We start from the raw sequence: 26,739 nt of genomic DNA, 5'->3' as shown, positions 1-26,739 counted from the left end.
TGACCCACTTGGCTGTGGGAGCCATCGCCGTGCCGAGCTGCTGGTTGCCATGGCTGCAGAATAGGTGCTAACTGCCACTCAACAGGCTGACTGCCTGACTCCCTCCACACACACGTACGTACAGTCAGTGTGCTGCAGAGAGATAGACGATTAACACACCATGGTCACAACCAACAGGGGTATTCATGTTTTTCCCTCTACCTCCGTCGAGTGTCTTTCAGGATAAGTGGACGTTATGTGTGTGAGAGAGATAGGGTCTCTAGGGATACGTCCATCACATATCAGCTGTAGTGATGAGTAAAGCAAGGAGACCAAGATGGGTTTGTTTTTTCTTCTTATAGTGTCCATTCTGTTGCTGCATGGACAAAGATGTTTTATGTTGATTTCCAGGCATTTTCCGGTTCTTTTTGGCTCACTGAAATGTTTTTGGGGAGATTTCCTTCTCTAGTTATGTGTGGGTCACGTCCAGCTATTAATCTAGTGCCATTATGCAGTTTTTATGAGATGGATGAGGTTAGAGGAAGGAGAGGAGAGAGGGAGATGGTAAAAGGGGATAAAGAGAGAGGAAGCAAGAGCTGGAGAGAGGAATAGAGAGATTATGACAAAGGAGATGGAGAGCAAAGGGGAGAGTGACCAGGATAGGAAAAGAAAGAGAGAGAGATACAAAAGAGCTAGAGCAGAAGATGGAGAGGTTAGCGAAAGAGAGAGAGCAGTTAGACAGAGAGACAGAAGGAGAGGTTAGGTTAGTGAGAGGGTGTGAAAGAGAAAGAGAGGAAGCTAGAGAGAGAGTATTGATTTTTCTCCTCCTTCAAACTAATTAAAGTTTTTGGCCTGGTTCAGTGATTACCACACTGCTTACAGGCCTGCTCTCCGGGAGGCTCCCCTCCCTCCCTCCCTCCCTCCCTCCCTCCCTCCCTCCCTCCCTCCCTCCCTGGATGTTAAATAAAGTCTCACCTAAAATGTCTCTGTTATTCTATCCCTTCTCTTACCCTTCTCTCCGGCTCTCTCCCGGCTCCGCCCTTCAGGCCTTCTGCGATTGGAGGAGCTAGTGCGGCGCTTCCTGATCTCCAGGGAGACCCTGTCAATCAGGATGCTGGATGACAGCCTGGATCCCACCCCTCTGCTGAAGGAGATACGAGATGACAAGGTGGCCACCATCATCATCGACGCCAACGCCTCCATCTCCTACCTCATCCTTAAAAAGGTCAGGGGTCATGCCTCAGTGCTAGGGTGGCTTTTATAGAGTAGCTACATGAGTTGTCGCCTGTAGAGCACAAACAGATCTGAGATCAGGCTGAGAAGTTGTACCTATTGACTGATTTAGTATCAGGGCCCATGGTATAATAATCTGATCCTAGATCTGTGGTCTGGGTCTACTTCTAGCTCAAGAACAATTTGACTGATGATTGTTGCTTGCTGGATACAGGACAGTAATGCAGAGAACCCTGTGAAGTTATACAGGGAGCAACAATGGTTCAATTATCTTAAGCAGCTTAAATCATATTGACAGCTTGTCTATTTGACATGTGGTAATCCATATTCAGTGGTGATAATGGGTCCATAGGTGTTATGATGATGTATATTGTACAGCCTGTAGCAACAGCAGTCAGAGCACAGGAGTGACTCAGAGATTGGCCTTTATATAGAACTCTGTCTGTCTGTCAGTACATGCATTACCACTGCTCTCTGCTCTCTCTGCTCTGTCTACTCTCTGCCTTAAGCTTTATTGTGTAAGTTTGACAATTTAACACTGTGGTTATGGTAAGCTCTCTCTTTCCATCCCTCTCTCTCTCGTCATCCCTTTCTTCCTCTCTCTCTCTCTCTCTCTCTCTCTTTCTCTCTCTCTCTCTCTCTCTCTCTCTCTCTCTCTCTCTCTCTCTCTCTCTCTCTCTCTCTCTCTCTCTCTCTCTCTCTCTCTCTCTCTCTCTCTCTCTCTCTCTCTCTCTCTCTCTCTCTCTCTCTCTTCTTCTGTCCTTCTCGCCCTCACTCTGTCTCCTACCACTTCCCCTCTCCATCTATCTCCCCCCTCTTCCCTCTTACTTTCTATCTCACTCTCCTTCTCTCTGTCTCCCCTCCCTCCTTCGCTTCTCTCTCTCTCAACAGGCGTCAGAGTTGGGGATGACATCAGCGTTTTACAAGTACATCCTCACCACCATGGTAAGAACTCACCAACGCCTCAGCATTCCTGCCATCTTTCCACCTTTCCTCTCCTCTGTGTCCTTCCTTCCGCCTCCTTCCCAATCCCTCTCTTTGTCCCTGGGTGTGTGTGAGGGACGGGGCTCAGGGGTGTGCCAGGTGGGTGAAACACATTACAACACCCAGAGAGAAATACACTACATGACCAAAAGTATGTGGACACCTGCTCCCTGAACATCTCATTCCAAAATCATGGGCATTAATATCGAGTTGGTCCCCCTTTGCTGCTATAACAGCCTCCACTCTTCTGGGAAGGCTTTCCACTAGATGTTGGAACATTGCTGTGGGGATTTGCCTCCATTCAGCCACAAGAGTATTAGTGAAGTCGGGCTCTGATGTTGGACAATTAGGCCTGGCTCGCAGTTGGTGTTCCAATTCATCCCAAAGGTGTTCGATGGGGTTGAGGTCAGGGCTCTTTGCAGGCCAGTCAAGTTCTTCCACACCGATCTCGACAAACCAGTTCTATATGGACCTCACTTTGTGCACAGAGGCAATGTCAGGCTGAAACAGGAAAGGGCCTTCCCAAACTGTTGCAACAAAGTTGGATGCACAGAATTATCTAGAATGTCATTGAAGCATTAAGATTTCCCTCCACTGGAACTAAGGGGCCTAACCCGAACCATTAAAAGTGGGCCAGCTCTAGCAGGGCAGAAAGTTGACGAACTGACTTGTTGGAAAGGTGCCACATTGAAAGTCACTGAAAAAAGCTCTTCAGTAAGGCCGTTCTACTGCCAATGTTTTCTATGGAGATTGCATGGCTGTGTGCCCGATTTTATACACCTGTCAGCAACGGGTGTGGCTGAAATATATATAGTATATATAATGTATGAAAAAATAGGAGTTTACATGTTTTTATATAATTGAGGTTAAAGGTAACATCTTTTTTTGTTTTACTAAGTCTGTCAATCATATCGAATGTATAATTTAAGTCAGCTGCTAAAATAATAGTTCCTTTCTGGATTTAATCTAATATCGCTTAAATTCTATCAAAAAACACACTACTTGCCCCTGGTGGGATATCCAGTACAATGAAATCAATGAGGTATTTTTCACCATGTAAGGTACAAGGGAAAATGGTGTATTCTTATTTATCAGGATGCCTACATCCCTGCTGTTACTACAGTAGGTGTCAGCATAAGCTTCTCCAACTCTTCTTTAAATGTTCAATTTCTCCTTTTAACATGTTTTACTCTTTCAAGAAAACCACATCCGCTGACAATATTTTTAGGTGTTCGAGAACCATATGCTTTAACCCTCATCATTCCATGAAATAAGTTGGATTTTGTTGGCCATGTTTAGACTCAAAGTTCACCTTAACTGTTTCGTCTATCATTGATGAACCAAGTAAAACATTTTAGCAGTCATGACATATGATGGCGGTAGGCATTCCATAGAATGGGAGGATCATAGTTTAAATACAGTACATAGTTATTGTATACATTACATATATAGAGTGTGTGGGCTGAGCAGACATATAACAAAACACACACAAAAAAACATGAAGCTCAGTACTCATAGTACTTGAGGCTCTATGCCTTTTTACATTTTTCTTTTTAGCTCTGACATCTCTCCTAATGTACCAAAAAAGCTGTGGATAATACATTGTACATACATTTGAAGAAAGACTGACACTTAAGTACTGTGTTTGGTTTGTATTACCTTATAAATTAAATTTAAGTATAGTGGCTGGGGTGAGTTGGTCCTCTGAGAGACTGAAATCAGATGAGTGGAGGCCCCAAGCACAAGTCTGATGCCCTCCCAGTCACCCTCCCAATCCCCTGGATATAGCCCCTCTCCATTCTCACTAACAACCACCATTACATCTTAAAAACAAGGACTAATAATGATTCAATATCCTTTTCGAATCTGTCCAGAACTCATAGAAATTTTACAACGAGTTTACAAGTCAGAAAAAAGGAATACATTGTATTATAATAAGTCCTTCTTTCTCTCTCCCAAACCAAATCCATCCCTCTCCCATCTTTACTCCTCCTTAAACCCCCCACCTCCCCTCCTTGTCCTCCCTTACCCACCCAGGCCAAGTTTATCCCAACCTCTGTCTTTAGCCCCCCTCCCTTCTTCTCAAACACATTTACACCCCCCATTTACACATGTAACGATTCATCCATTCTCCTTCATTCACACACAACGTGTACCCTATGCTTCTGCACACTCATGCTCTCCCGCCCTCCTACACATATTCATATTCACCCTCCTTCACTCTCCCATTCATATGCATAGACACATACCCACACATACACCCACTCACACCCTCTCGCCCACACAAACACACATCCATTATTATTTACAATTGTTGACTTACATGCTATATTTCCTCTTTTATATTGTATTTTCAGTGTCCATGTTTCTTATTGGCATTGGCTAATTCTATTGTTACTTCCTAGAGAAGAACAGTTACTTGAGGACAATAGAGTCTAGATTGTATTGGGGGGGAGGGGGAAGGAATATTGTCTCAATTTACGATAAGTTGGTCTGGGGCATCACTGTATGTAGCCTAGTGTACTTGTCGTTTTTTCCTGCTTCTGCCTCTCCTCAGGGCACTGGGCTCTCTTTCAACTGGAAAGGTTTCTTGCAGCCTTTTCAGGGCTTCATCCGTGCTTGTGAACTCCATTCTCTGTGTTCCTTTCCATAACTACAGTACTGCCTGGAATCAGAGTTGAGACTTGATTCCTTTTATCTCCAGTGACTGTCTGATCAGAATGAATTGCTTGCGTTTGTTTCTCAGTCTAGAAGACAGGTCCTGGACGAATCAAAAGGACTGGCCGTGGACCTTGATCTCTTTATAACCCTGTGCCCTCAGAATGTTGAATTTGGTCTGATAGTTCCACAGATTAAAGATTACCAAGCGAGGGTATTTAGCGTTCTTCTGCTTCACGCCAATCTGATGTCTTCGCCCCCAGATCCTCCGGTAATACATCCACACTAAGATCCTCCAATATCAGCTTGATCACATAGCTGGAAAGGTCTGCTTTTTTCTTGTCTTCTGGTAGGGACAATATTCTCGTATTATTTTGTCTCGATTTGTTTTCTAGCTGATCCAGTTCATCTTCTAAAGTTTGCATCTTTGTTTCCAGAAGGCCAATTGTATTGTTTCATCCACGTGCCCTCCCTGTATATGCATAGCTTACATGATAGAATCTACTTTTTTAACAACCGATTGTAACTGTTGTTTGTTTTGGTGAGAACTGGTTGTCCTTCCGCTGTTCGTTGCTCTCATTTGCATCTCCAAGTTGATCTTTGTCTTTTCATCTAAGGGAAGATATGGCTTGTTGGGTTTGAGTCTCAGCTTCGTTTTACTCACAGATTGGTTCGCTGCTCACTCTGCTCACAGATTGGTTTGCTGCTCACTCTCTCCCGGCTGCTTGGGGATATATTGATCTATTGATTTTAAAGGCTTAATGGAAACTATGTTGTCTGGCCTCTACATATATTCACCGTTTTGAAGGTACAAAACAGAGCTACTATCTCCCCATGCGTCGAAGGGGATACGCACATGCGCCTCTCTCTCTCTTAATTCAACTCAAATGGGCTTTATTGGCATGGGAAACATATGTTTACATTGCCAAAGCAAGTGAAATAAACAGAAATGAACAGTAAACTCTGTCTCGCGCTCTGTTTCTGTTTCTGAGATTTCATAGACATGTCACTCACCTAACTAATCCTCTCCTCATCCTCTCCCAGGACTTCCCCCTGCTGAGGCTGGATGACATAGTCGATGACCAGTCCAACATCATAGGGTTCTCCATGTTCAACACCACCCATCCGTTCTACCTGGAGTTCATCAGGAGTCTCAACCTGTCCTGGAGGGAGGGCTGTAATCTCATCTACCCCGGGCCTGCGGTATGTTCTACCAGGGTGTTACATTCACACATACCTGTGTCAGCTGGTGCATACCTTGTTTTAACTGAGAAATTGTATGGTAACAAGTGTTACTTCCTGGTGTGTAGGTATCAAATGGTCCATATGGACGCTTGTCTCATTGAATCACCAAATACAGACACCAAAATGGAATAAGGTTATTACTATATTATGAACAATGTTACCCCTTCCTCCCTCCTGCAATTCCTTACCTACCACCCCTCTTCGCCCTCCTGCAACTCTCTTCTCCTCCTTCTGCCCATTTCTCCTTTCTTTCCCTCGTGCACCTCTTCTCCCCCTCCAGTTGTCGTCAGCGTTGATGTTTGACGCGGTGCACGTTGTGGTGGGGGCGGTGAGGGAGCTCAACAGGAGTCAGGAGATTGGAGTCAAACCTCTCAGCTGCACCTCTCCTCAGATCTGGCAACACGGCACCAGCCTCATGAACTACCTACGCATGGTCAGTACACACACACACGCGCACACGCACACACACATACACACACAGGCACACACGCAGCCACATGAACACACACAAGAACACACACAGTTCACTTTCAATTTGAGTCTTCATTTGACAAAGAAGATAGATAGTTTCTTCTCATACCACTATATCTGCCATTTAGATACCAATGGCAGCCACATTGTTAAACAAGTCACCAGCATCTACAGCATATCAGTCCGTCACACTCCTGTCCTGCCCACCATGTCGTTGTGTTGGGTCACACTCCTGTCCTGCCCACCATGTCATTGTGTTGGGTCACACTCCTGTTCTGCCCACCATGTCGTTGTGTTGGGTCACACTCCTGTTCTGCCCACCATGTCATTGTGTTGGGTCACACTCCTGTCCTGCCCACCATGTCATTGTGTTGGGTCACACTCCTGTCCTGCCCACTATGTCGTTGTGTTGGGTCACACTCCTGTTCTGCCCACCATGTCGTTGTGTTGGGTCACACTCCTGTCCTGCCCACCATGTCATTGTGTTGGGTCACACTCCTGTCCTGCCCACCATGTCGTTGTGTTGGGGTCCAGTGTTGTTGGTAATAGGTGGTTGTGTCACTCTGTCTGTCTGTCTGTCTTCCATCTGGCACTCCTCCTCCCTTGTTATTTTTTTGTTATTTGACGAGGCTGGTTGTCTGTGTGTCTCATTGACGAGCTGTCTTCATGGCTGCCTGTGCTCCATCTCTCTTTGTCTCCTCGGTACAGGCCTGTCTGTCTCTGTTATCAAACCACTGCCTGTGCTCCATCTCTCTTTGTCTCCTCGGTACAGGCCTGTCTGTCTCTGTTATCAAACCACTGCCTGTGCTCCATCTCTCTTTGTCTCCTCGGTACAGGCCTGTTATCTGTCTCTGTTATCAAACCACTGCCTGTGTTCCATCTCTCTTTGTCTCCTCGGTACAGGCCTGTCTGTCTCTGTTATCAAACCACTGCCTGTGTTCCATCTCTCTTTGTCTCCTCGGTACAGGCCTGTCTGTCTCTGTTATCAAACCACTGCCTGTGCTCCATCTCTCTTTGTCTCCTCGGTACAGGCCTGTTATCTGTCTCTGTTATCAAACCACTGCCTGTGCTCCATCTCTCTTTGTCTCCTCGGTACAGGCCTGTTATCTGTCTCTGTTATCAAACCACTGCCTGTGCTCCATCTCTCTTTGTCTCCTCGGTACAGGCCTATCTGTCTCTGTTATCAAACCACTGCCTGTGCTCCATCTCTCTTTGTCTCCTCGGTACAGGCCTGTTATCTGTCTCTGTTATCAAACCACTGCCTGTGCTCCATCTCTCTTTGTCTCCTCGGTACAGGCCTATCTGTCTCTGTTATCAAACCACTGCCTGTGCTCCATCTCTCTTTGTCTCCTCGGTACAGGCCTATCTGTCTCTGTTATCAAACCACTGCCTGTGCTCCATCTCTCTTTGTCTCTTCGGTACAGGCCTATCTGTCTCTGTTATCAAACCACTGCCTGTGCTCCATCTCTCTTTGTCTCCTCGGTACAGGCCTATCTGTCTCTGTTATCAAACCACTGCCTGTGCTCCATCTCTCTTTGTCTCCTCGGTACAGGCCTGTTATCTGTCTCTGTTATCAAACCACTGCCTGTGCTCCATCTCTCTTTGTCTCCTCGGTACAGGCCTGTCTGTCTCTGTTATCAAACCACTGCCTGTGCTCCATCTCTCTTTGTCTCCTCGGTACAGGCCTGTTATCTGTCTCTGTTATCAAACCACTGCCTGTGCTCCATCTCTCTTTGTCTCCTCGGTACAGGCCTGTTATCTGTCTCTGTTATCAAACCACTGGGTGTGTTCCATCTTCACCACCACTCCATTCATCTTAGCTCTATCAAGCTCTGTCAGCTCTGTCACACTGTGTACTAGATATGTGTAGTGTAAGTATAGTGTTCTCTCACTTTGTCGCTCTCTCTCTCTCTCTCTCTCTCTCTCTCTCTCTCTCTCTCTCTCTCTCTCTCTCTCTCTCTCTCTCTCTCTCTCTCTCTCTCTCTCTCTCTCTCTGTGTCTTTCTCTCTCGTACCTCTTTCTTTCTCAATTAATTAAATTCCATTAAATTCAAATGAGCTTTATTGGCATCATAATAATATTTCTCCATCCCTCCATCTCTTTCCCTCCCTCTCTCTCTGTCAGGTGGAGTATGATGGTCTGACAGGCCATGTGGAGTTCAACAGTAAAGGACAGAGGACCAACTACACCCTGAGGATTCTGGAGAAACACCGCAGGGGTCACAGAGAGGTCAGAGGGCACTGGGGTTATAGAGAAACAGAGTTTGACACAAAATGGCTTCTGTGTTGACAGTAATCCTCCCTAACAGTGACATTCTAGCCATATAATTAGAATTGGTTATGCTATGGAAGTGCTTTGTGATTCGCTACAGTATGGACTTAGCTATAACACCAGCTGAGGACTAAAGGCTAAATAGAACAGCAAAATCAATGGTTGTTTTTGGGTCGACATCTCCAAAAATGTAGCACTCGTATTCTAATTAGATGGTTTTCCCTCTGAACGTGAAGGTCTTTAACGTTCTACATTTCAAACACAGTGAGGGTGCTGACATACAGTATATCTACAACGCTCCTAGAAACTGTTCTCTTAGAAATGCAGCACGAGAAGAGAAAATATAGGACTTTAGAAAGAAATGATCATTCTATCTTTAGAGCCATTACCTATCTGACCCATAGAGAGATGTATGTGAACATATAGTTTATTTTCCAAAGTGCCTTTGGGCTTGTACTCTGGATTCTACCTCCTTCTTGTTTTACACTGTCACATGGATTTACTCTACCTCCTGTATAATCACACACATCCTGCAATTATTATCCTCTCTCTCTCTCCCTCTTTCTCTCTCTCTCAGATTGGTATCTGGTACTCCAACAACACACTGGCTATGAACGCCACCAGTCTGGACATCAACGTCTCGGAAACACTGGCCAACAAGACCCTCGTCGTCACCACCATACTGGTGAGGTCAAACCCTTTATTATGGCCACCATACCATATGGCCACCATATCCTTCCAGTTCTCTGCTGCCTGCGACTGGAACGAATTGCAAAAATCTCTGAAGTTGGAGACTTTTATCTCCCTCAACAACTTTAAAAATCTGCTATCCGAGCAGCTAACCGATCGCTGCAGCTGTACATAGTCCATCTGTAAACTACCCACCCAATTTACCTACCTCACCCCCCATACTGCTTTTATTTATTTACTTTTCTGCTCTTTTGCACACCAGTATCTCTTCTTGCACATGATCATCTGATGATTTATCACTCCAGTGTTAATCTGCTAAATTGTAATTATTCGATTTATTGCCTACCTCATGCCTTTTGCACACATTGTATATAGATTCTCTTTTTTTTTCTACCATGTTATTGACTTGTTTATTGTTTACTCCATGTGTAACTCTGTGTTGTCTGTTCACACTGCTATGCTTTATCTTGGCCAGGTCGCAGTTGCAAATGAGAACTTGTTCTCAACTAGCCTACCTGGTTAAATAAAGGTGAAATAAAAAATAAAAAATAAAATTGGTGAGGTCAAACTCTTTATTATGACCACCATATTAGTGAGGTCAAACATTTTATTATAACCACCATACTGGTGAGGTCAAAACCTTTATCATGACCACCATACTGATATGGTCAACATCTTTATTATGACCACCATACTGGTGAGGTCAAACCCGTTATCATGACCACCATACTGGTGAGGTCGAAATTGTTATCATGACCACCATACTGGTGAGGTCAAACCTTTATTATGACCATCATACTGGTGAGGTCAAAACCTTTATTATGACCATCATACTGGTGAGGTCAAACCTTTATTATGACCACTATACTGGTGAGGTCAAACCTTTATTATAACCACTATACTGGTGAGGTCAAACCTTTATTATGACCATCATACTGGTGAGGTCAAAACCTTTATTATGACCACCATACTGGTGAGGTCAAGACCTTTATTATGACCACCATACTGGTGAGGTCAAAACCTTTATTTTGACCACCATACTGGTGAGGTCAAAACCTTTATTATGACCACCATACTGGTGAGGTCAAGACCTTTATTATGACCACCATACTGGTGAGGTCAAAACCTTTATTATGACCACCATACTGGTGAGGTCAAAACCTTTATTATGACCACCATACTGGTGAGGTCAAAACCTTTATTATGACCACCCTACTGGTGAGGTCAAGATCTTTATTATGACCACCATACTGGTGAGGTCAAGACCTTTATTATGACCACTATACTGGTGAGGTCAAAACCTTTATTATGACCACCATATACTGAGGTCATCACCATATACAAAACACAAAAAGTGTACAAAACATTAGGAATGCTCTTTCCATGACATTGACTGACCAGGTGAATCCACTTCAATCAGTGTAGATGAAGGGGAGGAGACAAATAATGATTTTTAAGCCTTGAGACAATTGAGAAATGGATTGTGTAAGTGTGCCATTCAGAGGTGAATGGGCAAGACAAACGATTTAAGTGCCTTTGAATGGGGTATGACAGTAGGAGCCAGGCACACCAGTATGAGTTTGTCAAGAACTGCAACGTTGCTGGTTTTTCACGTTCAACAGTTTCCCGTTTGTATCAAGAATGGTCCACCACCCAAAGGACATCCAGCCAACTTGATACAACTGTGGGAAGCATTGGAGTCAACATGGCCAGAATCCCTGTGGAACGCTTTCGATACCTTGTAGAGTCCAAGCCCCGACAAATAGAGGCGGTTCTGAAGGCAAAAGGGGGTGTAAGTTAATATTAGAAAGGTGTTCTAATGTTTTGTTCCCTCAGTGTATAACCTAAGGTCATTTTAGTAAATCACATAGTAAATCACAATGCCAGAGTTGACATGCATCCCTCTGTCCCCTCCCTATCCCCTTCCTCTCTGTGCAGGAGAGCCCCTATGTGATGCGTAAGGGGAACTACCAGGAGTACCAGGGGAATGACCAGTACGAAGGCTTCTGTGTGGACATGTTGAGAGAGCTGGCAGACATCTTGAAGTGCTCCTTCAGGATTAAACTGGTGGATGATGGGCTGTATGGAGCGCCTGAACCCAATGGGTCCTGGACCGGCATGGTGGGAGAGCTCATCAACAGGGTGAGCACACACACACACACACACACACACACACACACACACACACACACACACACACACACACACACACACACACACACACACACACACACACACACACACACACACACACACACACACACACACACACACACACACACACACACACACACACACACACACGATATTAAGGGACTGTGTGCTTAATTAGATCACAGCATACTTCAATTACCACAGTGTGGTCCCCATGTGCCTCTTGCCATGGTGCTGCCCTGCTCCCCACTCTCTCTTCCCTCTCTGCTCTCCTGACTGATTAAACCAGACTAATCCCATGTTCATCAATTAGGCTTTAATTTGACTGTCTGACAGGAGGTTCCATAGATGGAACAGCCAGCCAACAGTTCTGCTGCAGTAGATCTCTGACTCTATTGTCTCTCTGAAAACACAATTTTTCTCTCCGTGTATGTGTCACTCTGTCTTTCCCCCTCTGAGAGGTAGAGGAAATGCCATTGGCTCATAGGTGCATCTCCAAACCAGGGGTCTCTGACTCCGAAGTGTCGGTTTGTTGTCATCTATTTCTGACCCCCCCCCCCCCCCCCCCTCTCTCTCTCTCTCTCTCTCTCTCTCTCTCTCTCTCTCTCTCTCTCTCTCTCTCTCTCTCTCTCTCTCTCTCCCACAGAAAGCAGACTTGGCAGTAGCAGGCTTCACCATCACGTCTGAGAGGGAGAAAGTCATAGACTTCTCCAAGCCCTTCATGACGCTAGGAATCAGCATCTTGTACAGAGTCCACCTGGTAAGACAGACAGACAAACCAGAGCAGTTGGGTGTATTAGATTTCCCTAACTGCTGTTTGTGCTATCCTGTTTATTTTATGGGCTGTGACAATGCATTTCTTTGAGGCTATCGAGGATATCTGAATCTGATTCGGAAAGATAGAATGGATAGGTCTTATAGAGTTTATGGTTGTACATCGCACACGGTTACCGTTCAACTCTCTGAAGCTTACATTTGTTGCATTATGAACAGCTTCACATTGCGGAGATGATGTGCTCTACAGTTGCAGGGAAGAACACTGCCGCTCTGTGGTTGAAAGAGGAACTACATGCCCGCTATCTAATGTAATGTAATAGAGCCACTCCAACCTGTCCTATCTCTCTCTCTGTCTCTGTTTTAGGGGAGGAAACCGGGGTATTTCTCCTTCCTGGACCCATTCTCTCCGGCCGTTTGGCTCTTCATGCTGCTCGCCTACCTGGCTGTCAGCTGTGTGCTCTTCCTGGCTGCAAGGTAAGTACATGAGAAAGCACCACAGTAACCCAGGGCAACAGGAACAGGAAACCAGTGAGGAACTTTTGTGCATTTTGGTTGACACAATTGAATAATAATGAGTTTTAGTAGCTTATATATACACCAAATTAAAATGCCTTGGTTGAGATAGATAGATGTTGTGTACAGAGGTCCTTATGGTCCTTTCTCTCCTCTACACTCTTAGAAAAAAGGTGCTATCTAGAACCTAAAAGGGTTCTTCGGCTGTCCCCGTAGAAGAACCCTTTGAAGAACCCTTTTTGTTTCCAGGTAGAACCCTTTTGGGTTTCATGTGTAACCCTTTCCACAGAGGGTTCAACATGGAGCCCAAAAGGGTTCTACCTGAAACCAAAACGGGTTCTCCTATAGGGACAGCCAAAGAACCCTTATGGAACCCTTTGTACTAAGAGTGTTCTCCTCTCCTCCTCTCCTACTCCCAGGTTGAGTCCCTATGAGTGGTACAACCCCCACCCGTGTTTGCAGGGGCACAAGGACATGCTGGAGAACCAGTACACCCTAGGGAACAGTCTGTGGTTCCCTGTTGGAGGCTTCATGCAGCAGGGCTCTGAGATCATGCCCCGTGCCCTGTCCACACGCTGCGTCTCAGGGGTCTGGTAAGTCTGTGTGTGTGTGTGTGTGTGTGTGTGTGTGTGTGTGTGTGTGTGTGTGTGTGTGTGTGTGTGTGTGTGTGTGTGTGTGTGTGTGTGTGTGTGTGTGTGTGTGTGTGTGTGTGTGTGTGTGTGTGTGTGTGTGTAGATGTGTGGGTAAGTATGTCTCAGTCTGTATTTCTGAGTTAATGTTTCTCTGTCACCCTCTCCTCTCTCATTTCTCTCCATGTCTGTGATTCTGTCAAACTCTATTTTCTCGGACTCTCTCTCTCTCTCCGCCCCTGCCTCTGTCTCTGTCTCTCTCTTTCTTTCTCTCTCTCTCTGCGTCTCTCTCTCTCTCTGTCTCTCTCTCTGTCTCTCTCTCTCTGTCTCTTTGTCTCTGTCTCTGTCTCCCTCTCTGTCTCTCTCGGACAGTCTCACTTCTCCCTTTCTTTCCCCTTAGTCCTACCTCCCTTTCCCTCTCTCTATCCCCCCTCTCTTTCTCTTACTCTCTCTAACTCCGTCTCTCTCTTCTCCCAGGTGGATGTTTACGCTGATCATCATCTCCTCCTACACGGCTAACCTGGCAGCCTTCCTGACCGTCCAGAGGATGGAGGTGCCCATCGAGTCTCCTGACGACCTGGCCGACCAGACCAACATCGAGTATGGCACTATCCACGGGGGGAGCACCATGACTTTCTTCATGGTACGGCCCGACGCTGGCCCTGGGGGGCGTATGTAGAGCTTTGAATGGAGAACGACTGGTAGGGAGGTGTGTGTGTGGGTGTGTGTGCTGTTGTTCTAGTATTTGCCGACCAGTCTCAGATCGCTCCTATTTGTATGTGTGTGTATGGTGAAGTGTGTATGTGTTTGAGCACAGTGTGTGAGTGTAGTTGTTTCCCTATTTGCTGGCATGTCTCTGAGCTCCTGTTGTGTTCTTTATGGCTGTTAGTGTTAAGTGGCTGAGTGTCAGTGTTTGCTTATGTAAGAGCTGCTGGCATCTGTGTTGGCATCTGTGTTTGTCAGTGTGTTTGGACTGTATGTTTGAGTGTGCATGTGTGTTGGTGAGTAAATCTTTAGGTGTGTGTGTGTTCATTGTGCTTACCCAGACCTCCCTTGATGCTGCATCATCCCTCTCTCCACCTACCTCTTAACTGTACACACTACCAAATAGTCCTTCACATCCAACCCATTTTACATCTCACCTGTTTTGTTGCATATACAATACTGTATCTAACTAGTTGCTGTTACCTTGACTCTGTGTCTATGCTGTTCCTTAGCATGACATATTGTATGTACACTACCACCTGGCGTTTGATTCAGCTGCATCTGGATAAAGGATAATGCATCTGTTAATTATGAGGAAATATGAGGAAATGTATATATCTCTATTTTCCCACCCCTCCATCTCTATCCCTTCTCCTCCCTCCCCTTTCTATTTCCCACCCCTCCATCTCTATCCCTTCTCCCCCCTCCCTTCTCCTCCCTCCCCTCCATCTCTATCCCTTCTCCTCCCTCCCCTTTCCCTTTCCCACCCCTCCATCTCTATCCCTTCTCCCCCCTCCCTTCTCCTCCCTCCCCTCCATCTCTATCCCTTCTCCTCCCTCCCCTTTCCCTTTCCCACCCCTCCATCTCTATCCCTTCTCCCCCCTCCCTTCTCCTCCCTCCCCTTTCCCTTTCCCACCCCTCCATCTCTTTCCTCCACCCCCCCACCTCCCTCCCCCCTCCAGAACTCGCGCTACCAGACATACCAGCGCATGTGGAACTACATGCACTCCAAGCAGCCCAGTGTGTTTGTGAAGAGCACGGAGGAGGGCATTGCCCGCGTGGTCAACTCTAAATATGCCTTCCTCCTGGAGAGCACCATGAATGAGTACTACCGCAAACTCAACTGTAACCTCACCCAGATAGGTGGTCTGCTGGACACCAAGGGCTACGGCATCGGCATGCCACTGGGTGAGAGAGGGATGGAGGTATGGGGGAGAGACGGATGGAGGGAGGTATGGGGAGAGAAAGGGATGGAGGAGGGAGGTATGGGGGAGGGAGGTATGGGGGAGAGAGGAATGGAGGGAGGGAGGTATGGGGTCAGAGGGATGATGGAGGGAGGTATGGGGGAGAGAGGGATGGAGGGAGGTATAGGAGGAGAGAGGGATGGAGGGGGGAGGTATGGGGAGAGATGGATGGAGGGAGGGATGGAGGGAGGTATGTGGGGAGAAATGGGAGAGAGGGATGGAGGGAGGCAGGTATGGGGGAGAGATGGATGGGAAAGAGGAGAGATGGAGAGATGGGAAAGGGGAGAGATGGGAAAGAGGAGACATGAGAAGAGATGGCAAAGAGAGAAGAAGAGATTGGGTGAGAATGGCGGTGAAATAGAGGGAGGATGGGAGACAGGGAGAGACGGGGGAGTGGTACAACCCACAACATCTGGATGAGAAGGGGAGGAGACCACAAGCCTTTTAATTCCTCTTCCTCACCATCTTTCCCCTCTTTCTCCTCCTCCCTCTTTCCTTTCGTCCTCCCAGGCTCTCCGTTCAGAGAGGAGATCACTATGGCCATCCTGCACCTGCAGGAGAACAACAGGCTGGAGATCCTGAAGAGGAGGTGGTGGGAGGGAGGACAGTGCCCTAAAGAGGAGGACCACAGAGCCAAGGGTCAGTACACTACTCTGTTTCCAGTGTCTTTGAAGCGTTGTATCTCAACTAATGTCTGAGTGTTCTGAATGTACGAATGTACTGTAAGATGGGAGATTACCAGGGTCTGTGGTTTTGTCTGTGTAACTGTTCTTGTGTCATATCAGGGGCATATTGGTGGTACTGTATGTGTGTGTGTATTAACCATCATGTCTCTCCTCCACAGGTCTGGGCATGGAGAACATTGGGGGTATCTTCGTGGTGTTGATCTGTGGCCTCATCATTGCTGTGTTCGTGGCCATCATGGAGTTTGTGTGGTCAACGCGCTGCTCTTCAGAGACAGACGAGGTACGCCCTCAATCCTGCCCTCGCCGACACCACAGACCCACCCCAGTAGGTCCCCATGGCAACACACCAACCCTGACTCCCCATCCTCTGTCGTGCAGCGTGTGTGTGTTTGTTGGGCCGCCTCTGGAACTGTGTGTGTTTGAATATGTGTTCGTCGGGCTGCTTCTAGCACCATGTGTGTGTGTATGTTAATCAGTGTGTGTCTAGTCTGTGTGTTTCACTGTTGGGTTTGCTATGTATTGTGCATGGGTGATGAGGGTGGCTAGTTTTACAACTGAACCTCAAATGAAGCAGGACAGATTTCTCCTGTAAGCAGATCAGGGTCCAGTCACATGTTGTGATGTTGTGTGAACGTACTTGTGTTGGCATGCTATAGTACTAGCGTTGGTGTGTGATCGCGGGAGGGTATTTTGACTGTGATCAGAATGTGTTCATGATTAGTACAGGGTATGGATAAGCCAATATTGTGATGCCAATATTTGCTTGCTTAAGAAGCAGTGTGTAATGATTTCCCTGGCATTAAATGTCACGATCTATCTTCTTTTACATGCCTCACATGCTGGTACTCTTCCTTTCCATTCTTGGATCACTCCTCGCTCTGTGTGGGTCTGCCACACCTGTCATTCTGTCAATCAGTGTCTGTTTTCTGATAATGAATACTGTTTCTGTTTGTGTAAGAGTATTATTCATCATTGTTATGATTTTGTAGATTATAATATTCCATAATGTCTACGTCTATGTGTCCTTGTTGGTGCATTTTGTTGGAACTTTTTGTGCAAGTGTGTGATGCTGTTGGAATGTTAAGAGGTGTGTGTGTGTCTGTTTGTGTGTGTGTGTGTGTTTGTGTTGTTTGTTTACATGCACCTCAGTTTGCGGGCCTGCCTGTTTGTTCATAGTTCATTATGTACCATTATATATTATATATAATGTGTAATGAACACAATTTGTTCTGCTCAGTTGGTAATTTGTATGGATTGTATTAACTCTCTCTGCTCTTTGGATATTCTCCAACCTCTATCCATCTCTACATCTCCCCTCATTATCTCCAAATCATTTCTATTCATTAACACTTTCATTGCCATCCCTGCCTTTTCTACCTTTCTATACCCTCATTCGGTTCTCCTCTCCTCCTACCATCTCTTTTACTCCACCTCCGCCATGTTTCTGCTTTCCTTCTCTTTTTTCCCCCCTCTCCCCCCTCTATCTATTTCCCTTTGCCTTCCCTCTTTCCCCCGCTGTCTGTCTACTTTGCTTTTGTGGCCCCCTATCTCCCCCTATGCTCCCCTTCCCGTCGTCCCTCTCTCTCTCCTCTGTCCTCCCAGGTGTCTGTCTGTCAGGAGATGCTCACCGAGTTCCGAAACGCCGTCTCCTGTAAGAAGAGTTCCCGTTCCCGTCGTCGCCGCCCCCTGGGCAACTCCGCGGCCCTCCGCCACCCCACCCGCATCGCCCTGGGGGCCCAGCGGCCACTCCGCCTCGTACGGGAGATGCGCCTCAGCAACGGCAAGCTCTACAGTGGCTCGGGACCCCTGACTGGGGGAGCAGGGGGGCCAGGAGGGGGTGTAGGGGCTGGGGGAGGTCCATCAGACATGGGCCCCGGGCCTCAGCGACTCCTGGAGGACCCTCTGGGGGCCAACACCACCCCTCCTCACCCGCCCCAGCCGCAGGCCGCCGTGGTGCTCCCTCGCAGCTGCACGCACGTCAGGATCTGCCAGGAGTGCAGGAGGATCCAGAGCCTGAGGTCAGGGATGGGCTCCACGAGGATCCCCCCCTCATCTGCACCCTTGCCCCGCCTGCCCCCTCCTCCTCCCCCCTCCTCCTCCAACACAGACAGCGAGGGGGGAGGTGGGTCCAGCCCCCGGCGGCTCCCCCACAGCACCCCTGCACCCTGCCTACCCATACCACCCCCACAGAGCAGCACCGACACAGACCTTCTGGGGAAGCAGGACTAAGACTGACGAACTAGGAGGGGCTGGAGGGTATATGTGGGGGCAAGTTAACAGTGACTTAACTGATGTTTTTAGCTGCTCAGTGACACAATATTCTGTGACCCTCTGTACATTGGCCTCCAGGAGGGAACTACAGGGAGAGAAGGAGGGAGAAAGAGAGAGAGAGAATTAGAGGGATCAAAGACGTTGTGAAATGTGTGATGAAGCAATGGAAATTATATATTTGCACAGATACCAAAAGACACACCCATACAGAAGGAGAAAGAAGGAGAGACTTCCTATGCTCTCCAGCGCGCTGCCCAGCTGGTTCTGATGTTAGCCCAGTCTGTTCACAGAACCATGCTCCACTATGTTCTGGCTTTGTGATTTACTTGAAGATGGCTGCTCGGTTCTTATCTTGACTTACCAGTGGATCAATCAGGACTGAGCTACACTTTAAAGCAGTCAGGTAACGCACATAATTTGATGCCAGACATACTGGTTTCTCTGTTGGTCTCTCTCTGTTCTCCCCGCTCTCTCTCTCCATCTCTCTCTCTCTTTCCCTTTCCATGGTACCACAGACTCTCATCTAGAGCGGCCAGCTCTTCCTCTCTGGACGGTGACCACTGGAGGAGGAGGCCACATCGATCCTGGAGGACCTTTAATCTATGTAACATACAACAACAGAAGACTTTAAAACTGAGTCAGAGAATTATATGATTTTCTCGATTTTTTTGTTGTTGTCTTTGTCATTTGGTTACCATTGTTCTAAGTGGAAGTTACAGAAAAATAAAGACTATATATGTGACTAATGTGGTGGATCACGACACACTATGAAGAAAGGACTCCCCTGAGGTTTACTGTGTGGAGGAGGTGTTTTGTCCCTCCGGGGACCCCGTAGCTGCTTTTGAAACGACATTGAAGAAAGCAGATTTGGCTGGAAATGAGTTGCAACAAAGTCAGATATGCATAATAGAATTGCTGTGTGTGTGTGTGTGTGTGTGTGTGTGTGTGTGTGTGTGTGTGTGTGTGTGTGTGTGTGTGTGTGTGTGTGTGTGTGTGTGCGCCTGCGTGCGCGTGTGTGTGTGCGCACACAGAGGTCTGTCCTTACAGTAAGTGAGAGAAACAAATTATCATACCATTTCAGTGTAAGTATATGATAATCAGAGGCTTTGCGATATGAAATGACTTTTTATCCTGGAGAATACTTGCCAAGCCTTTTCTCCTCTTTACCTCTGTTCATAGCACAGAGAGAGAGAAAGAGGAGAGAGAGCGAAAGAGGAGAGAGGAAGAGGAGAGAGAGAAAAAAGGAGAGAGCAATGGAGAGAGGAAGAAGAGAGAGATGAAGAGGAGTGAGAGAGAAAAAATAGGAACGCAACAGTGAGGAACAGAGAGATAAAGGAGGACTGTATCAGAATGACAAATTCCAAATTGAACTACTTCCATAATGAGATCTCTCCTGATCTGGTAATTCTGAGCAGCATCTTGCAGGGGGCTTGGCCGTGCTGCCGGGTGGCTGGGACTAAAGCTTCCCTGCTCTACATCACGTTGAACTGGCTGTCTGCAGCACAGACGCCTGCCAGAGCTCCACACAGAGCTCCACACCACCCTGAGCCCTCTCATTACAGCCTGTGGAGCTTTAGATCTGGTAATTATTCCCCTTTAATAACTAATAGCCACACAATGACTACGGAGGAGACTGAGGTCATGGTTTAATGTTATAAAAGTATGATTGGGAATAATGTTAGGGTTCAAGCCTTTCTGAGGATTTCTGCTGCCTCTCTCACATATACACCACAGATCGTCACACACACACACACACACACACACACACACACACACACACACACACACACACACACACACACACACACACACACACACACACACACACACACACACACACACACACACACACACACACACACACACACACACACACACACACACACACACACACACACACACACACAGACAGACAGACAGACATAACCATGCAACCTAAGAAATACATAATTATCTCTGTGTTCTTCTATTGAACCAACAGTGCAGCAGTGAGCCAGACACACACAGCTGCATAGGTCACCACATTGTCTGTGATCTCCCTCTAGTCTCAACTCAATGCTGTGAAACCACTGGATGGCTTTGTTCCAATTCACTTCATTGGCCACCTTTCCTCATCTCCTTTCCTGCTCAACAATTGATCTTACAGGGATAGACAGGTGAAAGCACTGGTGCATCTCTAACCGGTCCTTTCACCTATCAGTGGTGAAGAAGGAAAGGAAATAAGAAAATTAAGACCTTTGAGTATTGGGATGCATAACAATGTCAGGGGGAGGGAAGGAGGGGTAGCCAAAGTGAATCAGAGGGGTGTCTGTGAGGGGAGAGCGTTTACTCAACAACAAAAAACATTGTTTTTGTTTACTTTTATGTTCTCTCTGTTATTTTTTCATATTTCTATACTAGTGCTAAATGGATTATTAAAAGAATGACGTTGAATATTATGAATAGATTTGTATTATTATTATTGTTCCTATTGAAAAACGGATCTATAGGAGGTTGCTGCTGTTTTGGGGAGATGGGTGGGTGGGGGGAGGGTGTTGGGCAGGATTGGGTTGATAGAGGTGACGGGTACGTCCTCTCCATAGCAACCACCTGGTGTTAAAGCCTATAGACACACTAACTCGTTTGGAATAAAAAAATATTCAAACTGTCCAAGCTGGCATGATGTATCATCTCTTCCTGCAGTGTTACTTCTTATGGCTGCAATCCCGTTAAAGGGATGATATGACAACAGCCAGTGAAAGTGCAGGGCGCCAAATTCAAACAACAGAAATCTCATAATTAAAATTCCTCAAACATACATGTATCTTATACTATTTTAAAGGTAATCTTGTTGTTAACCCCACCAAAGTGTCCGATTTCAAATAGGCTTTACAGCGAAAGCACCACAAACAATTATGTTAGGTCACCGCAAAATCACAGAAAAACACAGCTATTTTTCCAGCCAAAGACAGGAGTCACAAAAAGCAGAAATAGAGATAAAATGAATCACTAACCTCAGATGACACTCATAGGACTTCATGTTACATAATACATACAGTGGGGAGAACAAGTATTAGATACACTGCCGATTTTGCAGGTTTTCCTACTTACAAAGTTTTCCTACTTTTCCTACTTACAAATGCAAATTAATTACTTAAAAATCATACAATGTGATTTTCTGGATTTTTGTTTTAGATTCCGTCTCTCACAGTTGAAGTGTACCTATGATAAAAATTACAGACCTCTACATGCTTTGTAAGTAGGAAAACCTGCAAAATCGGCAGTGTATCAAATACTTGTTCTCCCCACTGTATATGTTTTGTTCGATTAAGTTCATATTTATATCCAAAAACCTCAGTTTACATTGGCGCCATGTTCAGAAATGCCTCCAAAATATCTGGAGAAATTGCAGAGCCACGTCAAATAACATAAATACTCATCATAAACTTTGATGAAAAATACATGTTTTACATAGAATTAAAGATACACTTGTTCTTAATGCAACCGCTGTGTCAGATTTCAAAAATCTTTACGGCTAAAGCACAATATTCAATAATCTGAGAACAGCGTTCAGCCACAAAAGGAAGCCATATAGTTACCCGCCAAATTGTGCAGTCAACAAAACTCATAAAAAGCATGATAAATCTTCACTTACCTTTGCTGATCTTCATCGGAATGCACTCCCAGGACTCCCACTTCCACAACAAATGTTTGTTTTGTTCGGTAATGTCCATCATTTATGTCCAAGTAGCTACTTTTGTTAGCGCATTTAGTACCCAAATCCAAACGCTCGTGCAGGTCCAGCCGAACGTCGGACGAAAACTTCAAAAAGTTATATTACAGGTCGAAGAAACTTGTCAAACTAAGTATAGAATCAATCTTTCATGTGGAATGCTATCATGTGGAATGCGCGTGACCAGGACCTGGCTCTCTGCCAGACCACTGACTCATTCCCCTCTCATTCAGCCCCACATCACAGTAGAAGCTTCATTCAAGGTTCTACAGACTTTTGACATCTAGTGGAAGCCGTAGGAAGTGCAAACAGATCCATATCCTACTGTGTTTTCAATAGGCGATGAGTTGAAAATCGACCAACCTCAGATTTCTCACTTCCTGGTTGGATTTCTTCTCAGGTTGTTGCCTGCCATATGAGTTCTGTTATACTCACAGACATAATTCAAACAGTTTTAGAGACTTCAGAGTGTTTTCTATCCAATACTAATATTAATATGCATATATTAGCAATTATGACTGAGGAGCAAGCCGTTTACTCTGGGCACCTCTGTGCACCTTTCATCCAAGCTACTCAATACTGCCCCTGCAGCCATAAGAAGTTAAAGTGTGTGTCTGTGCGCACGTGCATGTGTATGTGGGCACTTGTGTGTTTGTCTGTGTGTGCATGTGTGTGTCTGACAATTTGTCTTTATTGTATGTTTCTCAGTTTCAGGCTGAGCACCTAATTATTTTTGTGGTATCCATCTTAGCTGGGTCTTTCCAGTTATATGCATATCATATCTTCTGGGCCCGAGTAGCAGGCAGTTTAATTTGGGCATGCACCCTAACCCTAACCCTAACCCTAACCCTAACCCTAACCCTAGAGAAGTTAAACAGTATAGTCATTACACAGGTGCACCTTATGCAGTTCTGTCACACAACACCATGACACAGATGTCTCAAGTTTTGAGGGAGCGTGAAATTGGCATGCTGACTGCAGGAATGTCCACCAGAGCTGTTGCCAGATAATTGAATGTTCATTTCTCTACCATAAGCCGCCTCCAATGTCGTTTTATAGAATTTGGCAGTACGTCCAACCGGCCTCACAACAGCAAACCACGTGTAACCACTCCAGCCCAGAACCACCACACCCAGATAAATATTGATTTACCATTATAGCCCATAGAAACACACATTGAATAACATACAGTATTAATAATTGGCAAAAAGACAGTCAAAATACAAATAATGAGGAATAATGTTTTGAAGTGTCTGTCCTATATTCAGACCCCAGGACTTTTTCCACATTTTGTTACATTACAGCCTTATTCTAAACTCGATAAAATAACTTTTTCCCCTCCTCAATCTACATACGTATATAATGTATATATATATAAAAAAATATTTATATAAGTATTCAGAACCTTTGCTATGAGACTCGAAATTGAGCTAAGGACAGGTGCATCCTGTTTCCATTGATCATCCTTGAGATGTTTCTATAACTTGATTGGTAAATTCAATTGATTGGACTTGATTTGTTAAGGCACACACCTGTCTATATACAGTTGAAGTCTGAAGTTTACATACACTTATGTTGGAGTCATTAAAACTCGTTTTTCAACCACTCCACAAATTCCTTGTTAACAAACTATAGTTTTTGCAAGTCGGTTAGGACATCTACTTTGTGAATGACACAAGTAATTTTTCCAACAATTGTTTACAGACAGATTATTTCACTTATAATTAACTGTATCACAATTCCAGTGGGCCAGAAGTTTACATACACTAAGTTGACTGTGCCTTTAAAACCTTTTCTCAATAGGGGGTGCTGTTTACACTTTGAAGATTTTTCTTTCCCAGATTAAACTGCCTCGTACTCAATTCTTGCTCGTACAATATGCATATTATTATTACTATTGGATAGAAAACACTCTCTAGTTTCTAAAACCGTTTGAATTATTTCTCTGAGTGAAACAGAACTCATTCTACAGCACACTTCCTGTCAAGAAGTGAGATTTCTGAAATTGAGGTCTCTGTTCCAGGGTCAGTTTATAAATTCCCTTATAAGCTATGGGGCTACATGCACTGCATACGCCTTCCCCTAGATGTCAGTAAGCGGTGAGACTTTGAATGGAGCGGATAGCACCATCTGGGGGAGTATAAAACCTCTTGGAACGGAAGTACCGACCTTTTCGACGAGGCGCCTGACGCAGGAGGGACACCAAGCATGGCGTCCTGGAAAGCTTTCGGTTTAGCAGTTCTATATCTCCGGCTCTGATTTAATTTGTTTTTTGTCTTAAAAACTTCATAAGGTAGTTAATTTAAACCAACTTATAGCAGTTTATAGCAGTTTATTGCGATTTTCTGGAGTTTCTTTGTCAGGCGTTATCACGAGTTGGGCACCTCTCCGGTACATCGGCGTTAGCAGCTAATTTCTACAGGAGTAGAGGACATCTTTCAACCAAAAGACGATTGTTCTGGACAAAGGACCACTTGCCCAAGATTCTGATGGAAGATCATCCAAAAGTAAGAGCTATTTATGATGTTAATTCGTATATCTGTGGAAAGATGTAAAATTATTAGTCCGCCATTGATTTAGGCATGGTCTCGCTGTAACGCACGCTGAATGTCGAGTAACGTTAATTTAAAAAATCTAACACAGCGGTTGCATTAAGAACTAATGTGTCTTTCATTTGCTGTCCAACCTGTATTTTTTACTCAAGTTTACGATTAGTTATCGATTAGATTAGGTGCCTCTCCAAGATGGCGTCGGCCAGATTGCCTGAAATGTTGCTACTAATCACATTGTATAACCACGATTTGTGCTGCTAAATATGCACATTTTTGAACAAAACCTATATGCATTGTGTAATATGATGTTACAGGACTGTCATCTGATGAAGTATATCAAGGTTAGTCAAAAATTATATATCTTTTGCTGGATTGTTACGATCGCTAACATTTGCTACTGGTAAACGGCTTGTGTTTCCGGCTATTGTGGTCAGCTAATATAATGCTAAATTGTGTTTTCGCTGTAAAACACTTAGAAAATCTGAAATATTGGCTGGATTCGCAAGATGTTGGTCTTTCATTTGCTGTACGCTGTGTATTTTTCAGAAATGTTTTATGATGAGTATTTCGGTATTTGACGTTGGTCTCTGTAATTATTCTGGCTGCTTCGGCACTATTTCAGATTGCAGCTGCAATGTAGAACTGTGATTTATACCTGAAATATGCACATTTTTCTAACAAAACATATGCTATACAATAAATATGTTATCTGACTGTCATCTGATGAAGTTGTTTCTTGGTTAGTGGCTATATATATCTTTATTTGGTCGAAATTGTGATAGCTACCTATGCAGGAAAAAAATGGTGGAAAAAAAAGTTGTGTCTTTTGCTATCGTGGTTAGCTAATAGATTTACATATTGTGTCTTCCCTGTAAAACATTTTAAAAATCAGAAATGATGGCTGGATTCACAAGATGTGTATCTTTCATCTGGTGTCTTGGACTTGTGATTTAATGATATTTAGATGCTAGTATTTACTTGTGACGCTATGCTAGGCTATGCTAGTCAGCTTTTTTACTGTGGGGGGTGCTCCCGGATCCGGGATGGTGTGCAAGTAGAAGTTAAACAGCTTGGAAACTTCCAGAAAATGATGTCATTTGAGTGAATTGGAGGTGTACCTGTGGATGTATTTCAAGGTCTACCTTCAAACTCAGTGCGTCTTTGCTTGACATCATGGGAAAATCTAAAGAAATAAGTTAAGACCTCAGGAAAAAAAATAGTAGACCTCCAAAGTCTGGTTCATCCTTGGGAGAAATTTCCAAACGCCTGAAAGTACCACGTTCATCTGTACAAACAATAGTACGCAAGTATAAACACCATGGGACCACGCAGCCGTCATACCGCTCAGGAAGGAGACATGTTCTGTCTCCTAGATATGAACGTACTTTGGTGCGAAAAGTGCAAATCAATCCTAGAACAACAGCAAAGGACCTTGTGAAGATGCTGGAGGAAACAGGTACAAAAGTATATATATCCACAGTAAAACGAGTCCTATATCGACATAACCTGAAAGGCCGCTCAGCAAGGAAGAAGCCACTGCTCCAAAACCGCCATTAAACAGCCAGACTACGGTTTGCAACTGCACATGGGAACAAAGATCGTACTTTTTGGAGAAATGTCCTCTGGTCTGATGAAACAAAAATTGAATTGTTTGGCCATAATGACCATTGTTATGTTTGGAGGAAAAAGGGGGAGGCTTGCAAGCCGAAGAACACCATCCCAACTGTGAAGCACGGTGGTGGCAGCATCATGTTGTGGGGGTGCTTTGCTGCAGGAGGGACTCGTGCACTTCACAAAATAGATGGCATCATGAGGGAGGAAAATTATGTGGATATACTGTATTGAAGCAACATCTAAAGACATCAGTCAGGAAGTTAAAGCTTGGTCGCAAATGGGTCTTCCAAATGGACAATGACCCCAAGCATACTTCCAAAGTTGTGGCAAAATGGCTTAAGGACAACAAAG

General features: G+C 45.1%; 1 protein-coding gene across 3 annotated transcripts in view; it reads left to right on the top strand.

Annotated features, from left to right (window-relative positions):
- Positions 1-20,952, top strand: part of LOC129856997 (glutamate receptor ionotropic, kainate 5-like) — a 27,427-nt gene extending 6,475 nt beyond the window's left edge. Inside the window, exons 5-20 of one of the 3 annotated variants that reach the window (XM_055924840.1) lie at positions 1,026-1,204; positions 2,104-2,157; positions 5,899-6,057; positions 6,380-6,532; positions 8,695-8,799; positions 9,419-9,526; positions 11,470-11,673; positions 12,332-12,445; positions 12,827-12,936; positions 13,395-13,568; positions 14,082-14,247; positions 15,272-15,497; positions 16,064-16,192; positions 16,398-16,519; positions 17,156-17,192; positions 17,842-17,991. In XM_055924840.1, coding sequence (XP_055780815.1) covers positions 1,026-1,204; positions 2,104-2,157; positions 5,899-6,057; positions 6,380-6,532; positions 8,695-8,799; positions 9,419-9,526; positions 11,470-11,673; positions 12,332-12,445; positions 12,827-12,936; positions 13,395-13,568; positions 14,082-14,247; positions 15,272-15,497; positions 16,064-16,192; positions 16,398-16,519; positions 17,156-17,192; positions 17,842-17,894 — 2,093 coding nt within the window. In that variant the 3' untranslated portion in view covers positions 17,895-17,991. Of the gene's footprint in view, positions 1-1,025; positions 1,205-2,103; positions 2,158-5,898; positions 6,058-6,379; positions 6,533-8,694; positions 8,800-9,418; positions 9,527-11,469; positions 11,674-12,331; positions 12,446-12,826; positions 12,937-13,394; positions 13,569-14,081; positions 14,248-15,271; positions 15,498-16,063; positions 16,193-16,397; positions 16,565-17,155; positions 17,193-17,841 lie in introns of all 3 variants that reach the window. The other 2 variants (XM_055924839.1, XM_055924838.1) reach the window with 2 other exon arrangements.
- Positions 20,953-26,739: the final 5,787 nt, after the last annotated feature.

This window comes from Salvelinus fontinalis, chromosome 6 (genome assembly GCF_029448725.1).
Source record: "Salvelinus fontinalis isolate EN_2023a chromosome 6, ASM2944872v1, whole genome shotgun sequence".
In the NCBI taxonomy this organism is placed as follows: domain Eukaryota; kingdom Metazoa; phylum Chordata; class Actinopteri; order Salmoniformes; family Salmonidae; genus Salvelinus; species Salvelinus fontinalis.
This window is presented reverse-complemented; position numbering and strand designations above follow the sequence as displayed.